This window comes from Salvia splendens, chromosome 2 (assembly GCF_004379255.2).
Source record: "Salvia splendens isolate huo1 chromosome 2, SspV2, whole genome shotgun sequence".
NCBI classification, from domain to species: domain Eukaryota; kingdom Viridiplantae; phylum Streptophyta; class Magnoliopsida; order Lamiales; family Lamiaceae; genus Salvia; species Salvia splendens.
In genome coordinates, this window is record NC_056033.1 from 30,762,949 (window position 1) to 30,783,093 (window position 20,145).

Here is a 20,145-nt window from a genome sequence, read left to right on the forward strand (position 1 = left end):
TAATAAAACTTCAATATTCAAACCTTTTTATGAAAATATTTCAATTTATGCATTAAACCGCATATATAGGTATACCGTGGTATATGAAAATTGATATCGTTACCGCACCAAAAGTTACGGTAAACAGAAAAATCGATATTTTCAGTATGATAAGTGTGGTAGTATTTTGGAATTTTTCTTCGCCCCTAATTTACATCATAACTTAGGTATTAGCACGAAGATGACAACATCGTGCAATGTAAGAAAAAGGAAAAGCAAAATATAAATTCAGTTATGACAGTTGATATTGATGTTCTTCTCGCTGCCTCAACAGACCTCAATTGCCCAAATTCTCCAATTTCCGCCGTCATACTACCCGTCGTCTTCCCCTTCCCTCTTCCACCGCAACCTCAATATCCTCGGTCGACATCGCAAAATAGCCATCCTAAATCATGGCCGAATCCGCTCCGCAATTGCGACGATGGCCGCTGCCTGCAGCTACCGCCCTCCGTCGATCAAATTCCCTTCCCTCGCTGACCTGTCTCCCTACCTCCAATCGGAATGGCGGCCGATCCTCACTGGCTGGCTATGCAGCGCCGTTTCGGTTTACTCGCTCTCCAAACTCGTTCCTCTGGCGGGGCAACTCTCTTCCTCGATCGCCGTCTCAAATTTGGCGAGCTTAAGAAACGGGGCTTTGGCGTTGGGGGCTCTCCTTTTGATCCGAATTGTGGCGAATTACTTGCAGCAGGCCTGTTTGTGGGATGCCGCGTTGAATTGTGCGTATAATATAAGGGTTCATGTTTTCGATAGGGTTTTGCAGAGGGATTTGGGGTTCTTCGAGGGCGGAAACGGGATTTTGCCTGGGGATGTGGCGTACCGGATCACAGCAGAGGCAGAGGATGTGGCTGACACAGGGCACTCTCTTTTGAATGTGAGCATTGCTATTTTGAACATTATACCTCCTTGAGTTAGGTTAAATGAACTTAAGACTTAAGCTATATCGAAGAAAAGGAACAAAAAGGAGAGATTTAGGTGTAAACTTTTGGAGTTGGGGATAACTTATGTGTCTAACTAGTAACATTTTCTGGTTTTGTAATGGTAAATCTTTGTGGTTAATTTTGATCTCTTCTGGTCTTGAGACTCATGTGTCGTATTTGATCTTTTAGGATTGACAATGGAGTATATTATTCTGATTCTGATGATTCTCATTTTTGCTCAACAGACGATAGTACCAAGCGTTTTGCAGTTATCAGCTATGGCTACTCAGATGTTGACCATAAGTCCTCAACTTTCTCTAATTTTCTGCATTTGTAAGGAAGTGGTGTATAAATATATATTTATATAGCTTGAATAGATTTGTTTATTAGAATTGATGAATCATTTTTCTTTCTTCTTCCTTTTAAGGTGATTCCAGCAATGGCTCTAACGGTTGGATGCCTAGGTGAAAAGCTTCGCATAATATCTAACGAGGCTAATCTTTGTACAGCCTCTCTAGCAGCCTACCTAAATGAGGTGTCATAGACTAACTCATTTAGAACATTTTACGAAACTATTCAGACTTTTTTCTTTGTTATGGTTACCCACATGCATATCACAAATTTTGATCTATTAATTTCTCGTCTGCACTTAATTTAAAGGACATGGACATGTACTCTCTTTGGATAGATAAGTTCCACGTTGCTCTTCTTTCTCTAGTTTCTGCTGAGGCTTGACAGCATATGCATTTTTTTTGTTCCAGGTCTTCCCTTCAATTCTTTTTGTGAAGGCAAACAATGTAGAATCCAATGAACGTATTAGATTCCTGTTGTTTGCATCTGCTGATCTATCTGCACGTTTGAAGAAGAAGCAAACGAAGGTTTTAATCCCTCACATAGTGCAGATAATGTTTTTTTGGGCTTTTATTCATTCTGGGTTCCACCTCAATCATAGTTTCAAGAGGTTCATTAAATTGCTCCGTCCTAGTTTCCTTCATAACATCGCTGGCTCTTTTGATTGATCCTATTCAGGTACTGAATTTCCCCTTTTGTAAATAGTTTCTTGATTTTATTTGTGTGATGATATTCTGCTGACTCAAAATGGATCATGTGGGGTTTTCAGTTTTCATGGTCAAGTATTTTGGGGTTTTGTAGTATTTTCTTGTTTACTTTCTTAAAAATTAATTTGAATCCATAATCTATGGCACGTGGAGACATTAACCCCAAAACTAAATTTAAGAGAGCGGTCTATGGTAATGGCATATATCAATATTGTTTTGTTAGCTTTTTGCTAAACGTTCAATCACTTCATAAAAAATCTAATAAAAAAATGCAAGTTTATTGGTTTTTCTTGTGTGCAACTGTCTTAAGAGCATAGCATCAATTTGAAAGTACAGGATTTTTCAGGATATCGGAAAAGCATACAATGAGTTAAAGCAAGGAGAACCAGCAATTGAGAGGTTGTTTAACTTAACCTTGTTCAAATCCCAGGTAGATTCATATGGACCAGTAGACTTTCTTATTGTTAGGTCTGTCATTACTAATCTAATACGGCTGATAAGACAATTTTCTATTTTTCCTGTAGGGGCTTTGGCTCTAACTCAAATAATTAGTATAACTGCTTCCAGGATTTATTTAATTCATTATTTCATATGTTTCTGAGAATTCGTTGATGCTTCAAAGTAAGATTCCTAGCATTTCCTGTTAAGTTGTGTCAGTTTTTACATAGCAATAGTGAACCTTTTAGATATGTGATTTCTACTTGCTAGAATTTTCATGTATAATTAAAAATAAAAAAGTAAACTCTTTGAAATAGATGAGCTATTCTTAGAATATATGGGTTATATGCTGCTAATGATGGCATCCGCAGCTAATAGAGAAATCAGATGCAGTTGACTTGGCCTCTGTTACGGGAGAAGTGAAGGTGTGCGGCCTCTATTTTTCTTACAGAGATGGTATGGCTCCTGTACTGAATGGGCTGGATCTTCATATTAAAGCTGGAGAGACAATTGCTCTTGTCGGGCCATCTGGAGGTGGCAAGACAACTCTTGTAAAACTTCTGCTTCGCCTATAAGAACCTCTCTCAGGTAAGTATTCGGAATCTTCGTAGAATAGAAGCTCATCACTGTCAGTTGTACGAATCTTTTACTTTGATGTAACTGTATTTTATAATTCTGCACCGGCAGGTTCAATATTGATAGATGGCTGCGACATTCAAAATATTCGGTTACAGAGCTTAAGAAGACATGTTGGTCTGGTGACTCAAGATGCGGTAAGTGGCTAAAGCAACCCATGTGCTCTTAAATTTGTGCTCTAAATTCAGGAGGGTCTAAACCGAATTCAGTGAAATTCAAGAGGACCAGAGATGATTCATTAGTTTTGCTTTGTACCACTTGTTATCATCAGATAGGTATTATAAGCAGCATGTGTCATGAAAGTGCAAAATAGGTTTGCTTATATGGTCATGTTTGCTATCTTGAAAGCTTTTGTGAACTCTCTCGATTTCAGGTACTCTTTGCTGGGACTATTGCTGAGAATATTGGGTACAAGGATCTGCTGAGTGGTGTTGACATGGAGAGAGTTAGATTTGCAGCTGAAACTGCAAATGCAGACGGATTCATTAAATGCCTACCCGATCAGTATCAAACCACTGTCGGTCCAAGGGGCTCAAATTTTAGTGGAGGGCAGAGGCAAAGGCAAGGGAATTTATTTGCTCATTAAGCTGATTTACTTCTTCGATGCTTGGTTTTTGACCATCCTCGTAATAATTCAAGCTTATAGTTTTCTCGGCAGTCTTAGTTTGCTGATGTTGTCCCTGAGGTGACCTGTTTGTTTCTGCCAGGTTAGCTATCGCGAGAGCACTCTATCAGAACCCCTCTATTCTTATTCTAGACGAAGCAACTTCCGCATTAGATAGTAGATCCGAGCTACTGGTAAGACAAGCTCTTCAACGTCTAATGCAAGATCGCACGGTAAGCTTATTAACTGCAGCTTTGTTATCGTAAGGACTATCTGAATGGATTCTAGGTAGTGGTTTTGTTATAGTAAGGACTATCTGAATGAAATGTTTGCAGGTGGAGGTGATTGCTCATCGTGTAGAAACAGTTTTGATGGCTGAAAGAATATTCCTATTAAGGGATGGAAAGCTGCAGCAGTTGAGTCATTCTGATCTTGGATCACTGGCATCAGGACTTGTAATTTAGAATTAGAAAACATGGGGAATTTTGGTGTTTTCTTCAAATTATCATTCCATAAGCTTCACGAGTAGTATTTTAGAGTGTAAATATTCGGATTTGTTTTTATATGAAAGCCTAATTTATATATATACAGCAACTTTGTATTCATTTGTATTAGTAGGTGGTTTACTAACTCGTTTCATTTGGTTTAACTCAAGATTTCAATTGGTTTAACTCAGAGAGGTTCATTTTTTATATTTAAAAATAAATTAATATCTTTTTGTTATAATATACAATCATTTTTTTTACTGTACTTTATCACACAAAAAATTTTGTGGCATACAAAAATGTGGTCATCTTGAATAGGGCAAAAGGTTTACGAATGATCTCATGCGATTTGAAAATACTCTTTGTCCCACTCTAAGTCCTACTCTAAGTGAACTATTTTTCTTTTTGGAATGTGTCACTCTAAACGACACATTTCTAAAAGTAGAAACATCACTCTATCTATTTTCTCCCTCTCTCTTATTTTATAATATCCACTTAACTCGCAAAACAACGCTATATAAAATCTCGTGCCATAATAGAAATGGTCCACTTAGAGTGGGACGGATCAAGTATATACCAAATGTTATGATATATCTCTTCTGCATTTCAAGTTAGTTTTTAAATTATTTTAGAAATGATGACTTAAAAATTACCTTCGTATTTTTTAGAATCAGATATTATAACATTCATGTTATCTAACATTGATTAGTTTTGGAGCATCTACAACAATTACGGACCAAATAATGGAAGCAATTTAAATAAAGCAAAAAATGTACTCTCTGAGTCTCGGTCCCTGAAAATTTGTTACTTATTTCATTTTTGTCCATTCGCAAAAATTTATCATAATTCACTTTTACCATTTTTTAGTAGACCTTATATTTCACTAACTCATTTTCATTAATATTTTATTATAAACTAATACATAAAAATAGAACTTGCATTCCACTAACTTTGTAAAACCAATTTCAATAACATTTTTTAAAACCCGTGTCGGTCAAATGATGAAAAATTATAAGGAACAAGCGGGGGAGTAACTAAGAAACAAGATGGATATAGAAAAATAGAAAATAGAAGGCGGGAATATTTGGCGCCATTTAAACCCTTCCAGTTTAATAAATGAATCCTTATTTCAATTCCTCGTCTTCCCAAAACACCTTTCCCCTTGAAATCGAAAGGTTAGACCTAAATCAGCCGCCCTAGCAATCCCATTCATAATTTCCGATAGCGTATTTTGTTTCTACTGATATCTACTTTGAATTTATTTATTTCTTCTAGAAGAAAATGGATACATCGAATCCGGCGGCTTTTGTCAACGCGGAGTTGCTGCGGATGTATGTAGGCCGTAGGGTTCGCGCAGTGATTCAGGTGCTCAGAAACGACGGCGGCTCAATTTTTGGAAAATCGACCAATGAGCAGGAATTGGTTATCAAGGGGCACCCCCCTAACCCCCCCACGACTTTTGTTGAGGTTATCGGCATCGCTGACAGCAATCGATCTATTCAGGCTGAGATTTGGACTAACTTTGGTGACAATTTCGGTATGTTCAGAGTTTGATTCTCATATTCGTTGCCGTTGAATTGCGTCTTTTGCTCTTTCAGTTTTCTATTCTGTTCCATTTCTAGTTTATTTAGCAACTAAACTCAGTACACAATTCGTTGTTTTGCCTCGCTTTCTCTTTGTTTTAAAGTTAATTAGAGTAAATTGCTGATTTTGAATTGGAAACGCGATATCTACAGTTCATTGTTGCTTCGTCCTTTATCTTGAAAATTGTAGTAGGTCTTAATCTGCAAAATCGTAGTTGCCCTGTGTTGGAATTCAATTTAGGTAATTTTGCCCTCATTTGGGAATCTTGTATCTCTAATTAGAAATGGCTATATGCTCTTTCAGTTGTTTATTGTGATTGGTATTTTGTTACCTTTACCTCTTTGTGATCGATCGACAAGTTGCTGCCTCTGCAACTAAGGGAATGAAACCACACTTGCATAACTGATCTCATCCTTAATCTTACCAACTCTGTTTTGTTTGTGCAGATGTCTCAAGCTACAATACTGTTTGTCAACTTGCAAATGGGGATTTCAAACACCTGTTCATCTAAGCTGTTATCTTGTCTGCAGCCGTAAAGATTGAATCTGCATTTACATCTCACAAGTAGGGCAGTTCTTGACTTCGTGACTGAATGTTGTGGTCTGTTTTTTTGATATCTACATAGAAGAATTCGAATCTTTTAAGCCTTCTTGTGTTGTTAGCTACTTTCTAACGCATGTTCTGTTTGAATGTTGCTTGATATATCAACCCAGAAATCTCATTAATATGAATTGTGAGGATGCTAATTATATCAAATTAAATTTCAATAACTACGCATACATTTTTCTAATGCTCATCTAGCTGATTTGGAATCTCACTACTTTCTTTAGAAGCATTGATAAAATTATACTAACAATTAGAATTTGAATAAAACTAATCTAAGGATTACAGCATATGAAATACAGAAAGTGGCGACTCTGCTAACTTCCATTCATATTGATGAAAATACTTGTTCCATCATATCAGAATATGGCAATATGACGCAGAGTGAATGGATATGCTTTGCTTCAGTATCTACAAGTTAGCAAGATTAATTTGTACAAAACTTAGTCAGAAAAACTCCAACTTCTGTTCTTGTCGAAAGCACATCAAAACCTAAAGCATAATAAAATAAAACAATTACCACATAGCATACAACACATTAACAATATCTCGATAATGGTGCAACAGAAAAAGCGGAACAATCTTTTAATGAAGAAAATATGGAGTAAGTCTCTAATGCCACAACTCACAATCATGTATTACAGCAATATTTCTAAGTCTAGCTATAGTCTACATACTAATTACATTATGGAATGAAATGAGAAAAATGAGGAGTATTAAGATAGGCAAGCTACATGAGCGATAACTATCGAGCATGGTCAATTTTTAACTAGCAAAGAAGTGAACTTACTTTGAACACTATAACTGAAACCATTAAAGAAATGTTGAGAGGTCTTCAGGTAGTTCGATCCAAACACTCTCAAAAGGATCTTGTTCCCCCCAATCATAACGTTGCTTCCGTGGATAGTACCTCCCATTGTTGAGTGAATATGAAACACACCGTTTTCCATAAAATCGAACCTTTGAAAAGTAGACATTGTTTGTCATTGTTCCAAGAAGATCTCTCCTAGCATGGGAAGACAAAAAGTTAGCAAATAGTGCCATGCCTCCCAAAGTTTGCATCTCAACCCATACTTTATTTGTCTGGTCCAACTTATATATCATTGGGTTTATTGCAGCGGAAGTGTATATGACAAAAACATCTCCATTATGCTCTGCCATAAATTTGCCTTTCCACCAATTCTTGACAGATAAATTCTCTAGGAATTTAGGAGGTGGCACAGTATGAACGGCCCAAGTGCTTTTTTCAGGGTCATAAACCCCAAGCCAGCCAGTTAGACTCAAACAGTAGAAAAGACCCTGGCAGTAAACTATCTTATTCCAAATGCTGCTAATAAATGGTAGACGGTTTTGGCAGTTCACAGTGGTCCATTCAGTTTTCCCAGGACGACAAGTGCTAACCGCGACAATGGTGGGGCTGACATGCTTAATTGTGAAAAGGATACAGCTAGGAGATGTTGGAGCGGCAGAGAAAGTAACTATCTGATGGATTAATTCTAGCTTAGGCAAATTGATAAATTCCCGCGTGTAAGGGCAACAGAAAAATATGGACTGCGTTCTAGGTTTGTATAGCAACAACCAACCATCCTTGGCACAGCAAATCCTAGAACCATCTAGCTCTGGCAACTCAAGCCAATATGTTTTGCGCTTATTGGCCATTCTGACAGAAACAGCAATAGTTAGCCATTCTCTGCAAACAGCAGAAGCACGAATATTGTCCCTCAAGCTTAACTTAGAAAAAATAACTTCCAAAATCTTCGTTGGGAGCTGCGATTGTGTTAGTTGCACATCTCTCTGCCCCTTTGAAACTTGTCTGTTGCCTCTTATTGTTTCAGACAGCCTACACCGAAGAAATTTTGTAACGTAAACACAAACCACTGTAAGTATTGTTAACTCACTACTAAGCTAGATAACAATGCAAAATTAGAAGATTGCGTCTGCAGTGTATGGTTCAAAAAGAAACTAGATAATTCTGAGTAGTGCAATGCGTTTGGAATGCTAAAATGACTGACGTAACAGTTCACATAAGTCTTAGAATTCTAAGATAATGAACGATGAGTTTGTTATGCTATAAAGTAAATCTTAACGGATGCGTATGGCGATTGAATGGTCAAGAATTTACAGTCACATACAAATTATCACAGCAGCAAATTCGAGAGTTAATACCCTGATTCCAACATGGCTATCACTTTCACCATTAGGATAGGCCAAGCTAATACCCTGATCATCAACAGCTAAGGATCCATCATCTTTTGACTGACTACTTATTTCTTAGTAGTAACAAAAACCTTGACTTTTTTTGGATACGCCTTCAAACGATGAGTAGATGGAAGAGATGACGAACCCTCATACGTAGAATTTCAGCAGTGATATACATTATGGCCATATCAACAAAGACCTATGACCATGGACATAATTTCCCTTGCATATTCAACGAAGCTCAAACTGGATGTGAAAAAACTAATCCATCCATCCAAGAAAATTAATTTTGTTTTTTCCTTTTGATCCGATAAGTCCCTAATTATCCACTAACAATATTTCAACCATGTTTTCTCTCTACCAAGATTAATTCTACCAAGATTAATATAGAAACATGGTTTTAGATATGGTTTTGGATTTAACACACAATACCATAAAAATGTGATAATATAAAGATGAAAACAGTATGATGGATCAGAGACAAAAAAATGGTCAATTAACAAATTACTCAATCTCATTCTTGATTCTCCTCAAACACTCAAATGTGATGGCACAATTATAGAAAATTCAATTATAGACACTCAAATGTGATGGCACAATCTCATTCAATGATGCATCCTTTTTCTGGTATCTGAGACGACACCACACGAAGAGCTCCAATCGATCACTACCTCCATGATTTGATGCAACTTAAACCAAAATCAAATACACAAATCAATAGAACGGATGAATAGGAACTGCATTGATGATGAGTATTATACAATGGAACTTCAAATGTAAATGGAAATAAAAGATACAATGATAAGATGAACACGATACATTCAACGGAGAATCACCGGATTCTCACGATGACCACAGCTCGCAAGCTCACACACTATTTTCATGAATATGTTGAAGAAGAGAGTCTCTGCATTTATACCCAATTTGTTTCCCTTCTACTTTCCTTCTCTCTCATTTTTTGTTTAGGCTGATGTGGCCCTCCAACCGGCATATCAATTAAGTCAATTGAGCTGAGCTTCTTTTCCCCTCTTTAATTTGTGACCGTAACAATCCATCCCCTTAAGATTCCTTGTCCGCAAGGAATCACGGAGACAAGCCTCTTGACCTTCTTTACCATTGGCCTAGTGAACCAAGCGAACAACCACTCCCCTGAAAGGTAATGACCTTGCACAACCAACAACCTCTTCAAGCACAAGACTCGTTCCCTCTCACCAGCTGCCTCGCTCGCTGATCTGATCTGTCCATTGCTCCTAACCGAAGCCTCCAGCAAACGAGCCACTGATCTCTCTCGTATCCACCTTAACACTATCATCAATACATCAAATGCTATTATCAGCAAGTATTTGTGTGTCAGTCTCAATGTAGATTCACCCGTCTCCAGCTCTTTAGCCAAGCTCTGCCAACTTCATCTTTCTTCTTCTTCTTCTTCCAGCCATAATTGGCGAAAACCAAATAGAATTTCACGGGAAAGTAATGTTCTCTTTGTTTTGGGTTTCAGTGTTGTGCGGGAAAAAGGTAAGGAGAAGAGGATTATGGAAGGGGGGATGACTGATTTCCATCCAAAATATTTAACAATACCGTTTAGTAACTAATTTACATGTACTTATATTGTTTTTGGAATTGATTTCAAAATATGTTAAAAGTAATCACTTTTATTTATTAATTGTAGTTTATACCTTTTCATTTATTTGATTATATCGATAAGGGCATTGGCAATGGGAGAGCGATCGGCTCCCCCATCGGCACCCAGCGGTCGCCATTGCGGAGGGAGGGCCGATTCTCCCTCCCCATCGCTTCCACCCCATGACTGATACATCGGCTGGGCAATCTTCTCCTTTTTATTTTTTTTATTCATTTTTTTATCCATATATATGCCCTATTCCCTACCAATTATTCACATTTATCCCACTTCATTTTATCTCACTCTACATTTTACTTCTCTTTAGTCACAATGTTTACAATATTTTTATCAATATTTTAGTTTGTTTTTTTCAATATTTTTTAAATATAGAATGTTTTCTTTTTAATGAATTTATTTTTTATTAATTTATCTTTATTTCTTGTTATTTTATCATTTTATTTAACGCAAACAATTAAAAGTGGAAATATAAAATAGTGATGACGTGGAAATGAGATAGACTCTGAAATAGGCTCTGAGATGGGCTCTCATTGCAGGGAGATAGGCTCTGGGATGAGCCTGCTGACGTGACATGAAAAAATGGAGACAGACTCTGATATGGGCTCCGGAGATATGCTCTTATTGTGAATGCCCTAATTAATCAAAATGATTTTAGTCCCATATGCTATTAACTGAAGTATGAGATTTGTCTATAAAATGATACGGTAATTTTTAATCACTTATAATAGTAATATACTTTCCGTCCTACTGCCAATGTTAATTTCCCTCTTTTAAGTAATGACAATAACTAGAGAATATATATGATCATTGTTGTTAAAAATAGCATCGACATTGTCATGAATAATTATGATATCAACTACTACTATGAATATATGATTTATTTATCAAAATAATCAAAATTTTGAAAATGATTTATTATGAATAATAATATTATTATTCTTAACTATTAGGAGATTTTTTTAATTGTAAAGTGTGTGAAAATAAAATAAAGTGTGTACACTTTAAAACTGATAGCTTATGCATTTGAAAAATGATAAGAATTGACAAAATTAAAAGTTGAAAAAATGGTAAGAATTGACAAAATTAAAAGTTGTGTCTATGAAAACAGAAAACTACATGAATTACCGCCATCAAGGGATTCGAACATGCATATCATAATAGGAAAGCAAAAAAAAACAACGGCCGCTTGCACTAACATGTATATAGTCAACATTTCGAATGCTGGGGTTCCATGAGACCACCAAAACCCCATGCAGGTCCGCCAATGCTTCTACTTTACTTTCTCTATTTAACTCAAGAATTATCATTTTCACTCACTACCCATATTTCTAACATTTTTCTACTGTCAATGTTGTAACTGCTCTCACTAACATTGACACCAAAAAATATCCCACAAATGGTAACACTAGTTTGAGCCATCATCATCAAAATCATGACCTCGCCACTATGTGCGTGCATTTTGCGTGTTGTATGTGATATTGTTTCTTACATATGGTGTGTATTGTTGGAATTGTGCTCGGTGGTTTTGACCAAGAATAAATATGACAAACCATTTAATATTATGAAATTAAATATGGAATTTGAATTAAATCCTTTAATTCCAAATCCAATGTTACGCACAAATTCTTTGAATTCAATTTTATATCAAGTATTTCATTTTATTAAACACAGAATTCCGATTAAATTATAATCTAATTCCATAAAATTCTTATTCCAATTTCATTTCAATTTCGTACACCAAACGGTCCTTTAAAGAATTTTGACTCTTAAATACTTTTGCTTCTTAAAATATTTTAGCTTGATTTTCTAGGAACAACAACTTATAGTAGATGAATCCACTTTCCAACCAAATCAATAAAACGGTACTCGTTGTACCTACTTATTTTTAGTCATAAACCAACGTCTCCTATGTTTCATCCTTTTTGTTGAGCTCCTTGTATATCACACCCCAACCAACCCTTTTGTAGTAGATTCTTATAGTTATATAGATATGAAATTTTTAATCAAATAACTGTAAAATTCATAAAACACCCATATAAGATAAACTCAACATTTATCTATTTTATATTTCAAAACATTTTGAACTGTATTGAGACTCTCTCACCACTCTATATGTTATACATTGGTCTATATGCAAAATGACGAGGAGTAGAAGGTTGCTATAATGCGTCAGCCCTCCAACCATGATAACACATGAAGTTTTTATAGCTCATACCAACCAAAACATCAACGATATCTTTGCCTGAAAATATTAGTTGTTTATATGAGCCACAACTCAGTTTATATAAACCTTACCTTTAATTCCACAGCCCAGAAATCCAACATTTTCTATAACCAATATATATACCAATGATCAACAAATATTAAAAATAATTCCACCTATATATGCATATGACACTCTATTCAGTTTATTATTCTGTGACAGTTCAAGCCTGGTATCTGCCCGTGATTTCCAATATACCAATATGATTTGACCCGTAGGTCCCACTATGATTTGACCCGTAAGTCCCAATATGATTGACCCGAAGGTCCCAATACGTCCATTGTGATTTCAGATCCAGGACAATACTATCATAGATCCTCTTTAATCAAATGATTCAGTTAATTCCAATACTATATGCAAAACACATCTATTGCACCAATCACATATCCATATCATATTCTACTAAATAATTCCAATATAATATATATTTATTGCACCAAGCATATATCTCCATCATCACCACTAAACGCATATCATATCAATATCACGTCATATAATCCAATTATTCACTTCAACTTAACACATAGCAATTAACCACATAACGCATGTAAAATTAAAAGTGTGATTTATACACATGAATACGATAGATTATCTAACTTGAGGTCTTGATTCCATCTACTAATTTACCCCATGGATCCTAAAAAATACTCCATCATATGGAAAAATTCAATTCAGAAAACTATATACATATATACTCGTGACTTGTGTGTGTGCATATTTGATAGATTAGAAAAATAAACTTAGAAAAATTACTTCAATCTATTTCCATTTGCTATAGCTCTCGTTCTCCTTTTTCTTTCAAAGAACTTTTGTTTCTGCCGCCATTCTAATACATCATTTATAAATATACAGCAATTTGCTCTTCTAACCGACTTAGTTCATGACTAAGCCAAAAGAAAAGAGTTTTACCTATACTCATCACATGTGTCTTCATGAGAATTTTACCGGTATTTCTTTACAAACTATTTGGATATATATGAGTAAATAATTTCACACTAATCCATGCACACACATAACAACAATTATATAGGGAAATAGTCTATGTATATTCATCGGTTATAATACAAATATATGTTACACGTACATAGTAACAAATAATTTAAAATAATACTAACTTTGCATTTATAAAGAAACAATTGTACATAACATCACAATAATATCAAGTTATTAAAATATATGACATATATGCATGTATCTAATGAATGCTAATTGACTGTACATATTTTTCGTACATATGTATACTACACATAACTATTTTTACTTATCATAAACAATTAAGTATTATATTATATGATATCCATTTAATATAATATCATGCAAATGAAAATAAAAATACGTAAATATGTAAAAATGTATATGTTGGGTCATGGATGTCACATTATACGAGATCACACGCACGAACTCTATTGTACTCAACTATATTCTTAGATTCATACATTATTAATGAATTATAATGTAAATATTATTAACTATATAAAATGTTCCAAAACTTGATACATGCCATTTAGCATGTTGAAATTCTACTTCTTTCTTTCATTTTATTAGTAGGACAGCAATTGACAATATTATTGATTGATCAATTATCATTGATTCGGAGCTTCTTTGTTTTTACCCAGAAAAATAGTACCGCTAGTAGAGTACCATATATTATTGTGTATATAGATAATGTGCGCAGAGATTTTGGACAACCATCACATGTTGTGATTGGATGTCAAGAGACAATAACACCTATGAATAATTTGCAACAAGTTTTCAGTAGAATCATTCATCTACGATATAAATTGATTAATGCTTACTAATTATTTGCATGGTTAATTATGCGTAGTAACAACAGTACTAGTACTACTTTTACAATTTGAAATTTAAGCTAAGAAATCTCTATTGATTCAACTTCTCCTCTTTCCGATCCCTAACTAAATATAGCGAATTAGAAAAGTGTAATTAAATACTAGTAAATTTTATCACATTAATTCAAATTCTATATTGTGGAGTATTTACTCCATAGTACAAGTCCAGTTAGGCCACCCGCAACGCGTCACGCGGGTGGCCCGTATTCTGTCACTAAGGGACGGGACGGCGGCGTGACGCGTTGCAGCGCCCTGTCTCGTCCCCAGCCCGTTCCGCGTTCCATCCCGCCGTGACGAATGACGAGACGTCTTGCCACGCGCCAAGGCGACGTGGCGCGCTCCGGCGCCATGCGTGACGCCCACTCGCCGGCCCGCGAGTGGGCACCGTCAAGCTGACGCAATAAATCATTTTTTTTAAAATTTGAATTAAATAAAAATAAAAAAAGAAAAACGGTAATATTACCGTTATATTACTGTTTTACTCTATAAATACTCCTAATTCATCCTCATTTCACACACAACTACACATCTATTCTTCCCAAATCATCTCCATTTCCTCTCCAATTTTCATCTAACCTCTCATCACAAAATGTCCGGCGACGGGAACTCTGGCGGTGGCGGCTCCGGCGGGTTCGACATCAACGCGTTCGGCGACTGGGGGGCATGTACAATGTCCTCGGTGGTGGTTCCAGTTCATCGACGCCGGGTACCCAGGGTTCGTCAACGCCGGGGGGTACCAACCAGCCCATTTTGATGTGGATGCATACGCCCGTCCCTTCGCCCCGAGGTATTCGCAAGGATTATCCCAGATTCAGGAGGATTATTCCGTTGAACCCACTCCGGAAGGAGGCCGAGGCGGTGGAAGCTCTTGGGCGGAGGCGGAGGCGGAGGCGGACGAGGAGGAGGATCTAGGCCGGCATCCGTACGGCCCCAAAGAAACGCTGGCGGTGCACAACGCCTGGATCAGCGTCTCGTACTATCCCATCGTCGGGAATACCACGAGATTAAGCCGAAGGGCTCCTGCCGCCGCACATGTAAGATGCTCCGCGCTCACTTTGACCGAGTCGACAGAGAGGTCAAAAAATTATTCGCCATCTACAAGAACGAAGCGGCTCATTACCAAAGCGGAGCCACGGGAGCCGACATTCTGAGGTCGGCTTTGCGAGTCTACTTCGACGACACCGGCAAACAATTCAAATATGTCGATGTTTGGGAGGTCATCAAAGACGAGGAAAGGTGGGCCGGCAGTGTGAGATCCAGCTCGGGCTAGACCTAGAAGTGCATGAAGCACACGACGGGTGGCCAATACTCATCTAGTGAGGGCGGTTCGGGTAGCGCCGCTGGCGAGTTTGCCTCGCAGGTGGTTGAGGGCACGTCAGACGATGTCGGGGGTCCTCCCGTGGGCGCCGTCGGCCGCAAGGGAGAAATGCGGCGAAGGCGGCTAGAGGGAGGAGGGGCTGAGCCGAATCAAGCCAGGCGGGCTCGGGCTCGGGGGGACCCTCGAACTCCCTTATGTCCATGTACATGACCACCACAATGGCGGACACTTCCCGCATGACATCTCCCCAATACCAAGCCTATCTTAACGAAATTGCGTTTATGGCAGCACAACTTGGCATTCCGCCTCCTCACGGCTTCAGTGCACCTCCACTGCCTTCGGGGGATGATTCGCCGGCGGAGTAGTTTTTTTTATTTTCTATAAAATTATATTTTAAATTATGTCATTTTTATTTTTTTAGGATTTTAATTATGTGTTTTTTTATTTTTTTGAATTTTAAGTAGTATTTTTATTTTACGTTGTAATTTTATTTTATTTTTAATGAAGTGTGTTTTTTTAATTGAATTTGGTTGTAAATAAAAATAAAAAATGAAATTGAATGAATAGTAATTTAAGGGACGGTTAAGGGACATAGGGTTGCAGGTTCCGTCTCTTAGTTAAGAGATGGAGTAAAAAAGTACAGTGGGGCCCATGAATAGTAATTTAAGGGACAGATAAGTGACAGCGTTGCAGATGACATTAGTGGTTAGTTAGTAAAAATGGAAAGTTATGTCATTTATCATTAGTTTATTCATGTTTTAGCCCCTTTTAGGACTTCCAGCCTAGGAAGAGGATCGGAGTCAGATTATAACTCCATTAGAGGTCCCCAAATCGAACCGAATCGGACGAACCGGCACAGAACCGTCACCGGCGGTTCTGAACTGGAATCGGAACCGTCGGCGGCGGTTCAAACCGTGACCAAAACCGCCGGTTCCGCCGGGCCGATTCAGGTTTCATTTTTGGACGAACCGTAACCGGCGGTTCAAAATCGCCGGTTTCACCGGAACCGCCGGTTCGGCGGTTCCCGACAGCTTTTCAGGCTACTTCCGACCTACCCCTAGCCTTTTCAGAAATCGGTTCAGAAACCGCCGGTTTTCGTCAGAAAAAAGTTGACGAAACCGGCGGTTTCCACCGAAAAACCGGCGTTTTCAACATAAAACCGGCGGTTCCGGCGGATTTTCAAAATTTTGAAATTTTGAATTTCTTTTAAAAATTTAATCACAATTTTCCCTATAAATACCCCCCTTCTCTTCATTTCTACTCACCTCATTCTTGTGTTAATAAGAATTTTTCTTCTCAATCTCAATTTCTCTATTCTCTATCCCCATTCTCTCAAGTTGTTTACTTTATTTGCACTCATAATTTACTCATGTTGTTCACGTTATCATATTCACACAATCACACTACTCTTTATTCTCCACTTTCAATTTCCATAAATATCATGTCTTCATCTCGTCGTGGTGGTGATCGGGGCAAGGGAATTTTCCAAAATCAAAGTGATACTCGTCGTCGACGTGCCCCTACTAGAGCACAAGTTGCGGAGGAGGTGGGAAGGCGAGCCGCTCTTCGAGCGCAAGTAAGTTCTAATATGTTTTTGGTTTTTGTTAATTCATTTTTATTAAATTCATAATTTCATTTTTTAAATCTATGTGTCTATGTATTTTATTTTTGTGTTAGTATTTTTACTTAGTTGTATAATTTTCGTAGGAGGAAAAAGATCGAAATGCGGCCTTGTTACTTGCCCTCGCCGACGACGACCAACAAGGGGGGCATTCACATTCGGCTTCGCGTTTCGAATACGATGTGAATCTATCGTCGGACGAAGGCGATGATGGATCGCATCAATTCCCCTTCTAGCGCCGGCCAAGTTGGCGAAAATGATGAGGAGGCCGATGCTCCTCCTGCTTCAGGACGACAAAAAAAGAAGATGCCACCAAAGTTGAAATCCGATATTTTCACCAAACATTACAAGAAGGTCCCGGTGGTAATTTCAAATCCTAATGATCCGACCACTACCGTGGAGACAAATGAGTTCAAAGCATATTGCAACTATTGCGATAAAGTATATCCATTTGGAACCAGTGGGGGATATGGTACTCTCCATCGCCATTTGAAGACAAAACACCCAGTGAAATATGGGCATACTAAGTCCCAAAGCCAAATAAACTTCCCTGCCGGCTCATCGTCTCAAACAGGTACGCCTCTATTTAAATATGATCCCAAAAATGTTACCGATGCTATGGTAAGATGGGCGGCAATGAAGCATTTGCCGTTTAATTTTTTTAATGACAAAAAATATGAAGTTACTATGCAAACCGCTTTTAATGTTGCTACAAAAAGAATTCCCCCTCAACTGCTCAAAGATCTAACAACCGGCAGTTTTTTGATAAAAAAAAAGAAGTTGGAAAATTTCTATCCAACTTGGGGCACAAAGTTAATATTTGCTCCGATGTGTGGACGGATTCTTTCCAAAGAAATTCTTACATGGGAATTTCATGTCATTTTATAGACAATAGTTGGTCTTTGAATAAACGTTTAATTGGTTTTAGACAATTTCCTTCCCCACACACCGCACAATCAATTGCATCTTTAATTATTCGAGTTTTGAATGATTATGAGTTATGCAATAAAATATTTTTGGTTGGTTTTGATAACGCAACCGCCAACACTGGAAGTATACCCGATTTAATTGCGGCTTGCTCCCCGGTGATAAGTGGTAAGTATTTTCATCAACGATGTATTTGTCATATTTTAAACATATGTGTACAAGATGCTTTGTCTTTATGGCAAAGACATATTCAACCTATTACAACAGTTGTATCATTGATCCACTGGAAGCCTCAAATTGGCAAGGCGTGGAAGAAGTATTGCCACTCGAAGAAAATAAGGTACACAACTTTTACTTTAGACGTGTGTACTAGATGGAACTCTACATATGATATGCTGCATTCTACATTAGAGCATATAGAATATTTGGTTGATTTTTGTAGAACTTTCCATGTTGATGATTTATATCTAATCTCTTCTTGTTGGGATCAAAGCATGAGTTTATTTAAATTATTCAAAGGTTTTAGAAATGCCACCGTTGAGTTATCGGGTGTGTATTATTGCACATCCGTTCGTGTTTTAGAACATTGCATGTACATATCACTTGGTTTTAAAACTGCAATGAAAAATTCTGCAAATAATCTTGAATTAATGTGTGTTTTATATTACATGGTTGAAAAATGGCTCAAGTATTTCAATGAGATCTCAATAGTTTTTTTGCTTGCAAAAGTTTTGGATCCAAAATGAAAACTAGTTGGTACTTTAAAAATTTTAGAATTTTATTACAACAATTTGGCTTCTATTGATCTTGAACCACTCCGAGCTTTGCAATCGAATGATGAGGACGACGACAACTACATAAACCTAGCCCAAACATTCCAAATAAACCTCTCCCACCTCCCAACCCTGCAAAGAAGTTTTGAGTTCGACTTGTGGGCTCTCTTTCACGATTACGAAGCCAAGTACAACAGTACCCACCAAGTGAGACCTAGACCCCCCCCGTCAAACACATAACTTTGGCTTCTTCCAAGTTGATGACCCCGACGCACAATCCCAATTGGCAGACCTATACAACTTCAGCAGCGGAGGAAGGATGGCAAATTCGGTAAGTGAGTTAGATTTATATTTTGACTCACACTTTTCATTCAATGAGGAAGAAGGAGGTCTCGTTCCCAACAAATTGACGTCCTAGATTGGTGGGGATCACACGAGAAAGATTTTCTCATTCTTGCATCAATGGCCAAGGAGATCTTTTCAGTTCCGGCTTCCACTGTCGCCGTCGAGTCCGCCTTTAGTGTTGGAGGCAACGTCTTGGACGACAGAAGAAGTAGACTCACCGGGCAAAACATGGAAGCCACCATGTTACTTGATGATTGGTGCTCCGCCGAAATTAGAGACCAAGAACCGGATTGGGACAATCAAGTAGTACAACCCGACCAAGACTACTTCCCCGACGAAGAAGAATAGGCCAATTCCTCCGATCAAGCCAAATAGGTAAGCAAGGTAAGAGAACTTCAGAGACTTTGATTCCAAAATGTAATTGAGCATTAAGGATACGTAGGCATCTCAACTTAATTTTTAAATTTAAGTTGAGCTCAAGTCCTTTTCCTTTATTTCTTTTTTCAACCCTCTGTTTCGAATATGTAATTTGTAAATTGTAATCAAGACTTTAAGTCTTTTGTAATTTATAATTTTTAAGTTGTAATTTGTAATTTTAAAGTTGTAATTTGTATTAATAAAATTGCATTTGTACATCGCTTTATTCTAATTTTATTTATGCAAGTATATTTACATTTTTTTACTTGAATTACAATGAAAAAAAAATAACGTGAACCGCCGAACCGGACGAACCGGCCCGGAACCGGATAGGAGCCGGCGGTTCCGGCGGTTTACGTGAACCGCCGGTTCACGGTTCAGGAACTGGTACCGCCGAACCTAGGACGGGCCAGTTCAGGTTCATGCTTTTCT

General features: G+C 37.5%; 2 protein-coding genes and 1 pseudogene across 3 annotated transcripts; 2 read left to right on the forward strand and 1 right to left on the reverse strand.

Annotated features, from left to right (window-relative positions):
- Positions 1–226: 226 nt before the first annotated feature.
- LOC121792166 lies at positions 227–4,297 on the forward strand (annotated as a pseudogene).
- Positions 4,298–5,316: 1,019 nt separating this feature from the next.
- Positions 5,317–6,488, forward strand: LOC121770290 (replication protein A 14 kDa subunit B-like). 2 transcript variants are annotated; one of them, XM_042167049.1, is made up of 3 exons: positions 5,317–5,352; positions 5,453–5,714; positions 6,208–6,488. In XM_042167049.1, exons 2-3 carry the CDS (start codon positions 5,459–5,461, stop codon positions 6,270–6,272), a joined length of 321 nt encoding a protein of 106 aa, XP_042022983.1. In that variant the 5' UTR covers positions 5,317–5,352; positions 5,453–5,458; the 3' UTR covers positions 6,273–6,488. The 2 variants fall into 2 exon arrangements, with proteins under 2 accessions (XP_042022983.1, XP_042022977.1); XM_042167043.1 differs by lacking the exon at positions 5,317–5,352 and having other exon boundaries at positions 5,359–5,714.
- A 689-nt stretch (positions 6,489–7,177) lies between these two features.
- Positions 7,178–10,057, reverse strand: LOC121776282 (F-box/kelch-repeat protein At1g57790-like). Its single transcript, XM_042173453.1, has 2 exons — positions 9,968–10,057; positions 7,178–8,204 (listed from the first exon to the last, which is right to left on the reverse strand). Exons 1-2 carry the CDS (start codon positions 9,997–9,999, stop codon positions 7,178–7,180), a joined length of 1,059 nt encoding a protein of 352 aa, XP_042029387.1. The 5' UTR covers positions 10,000–10,057.
- Positions 10,058–20,145: the final 10,088 nt, after the last annotated feature.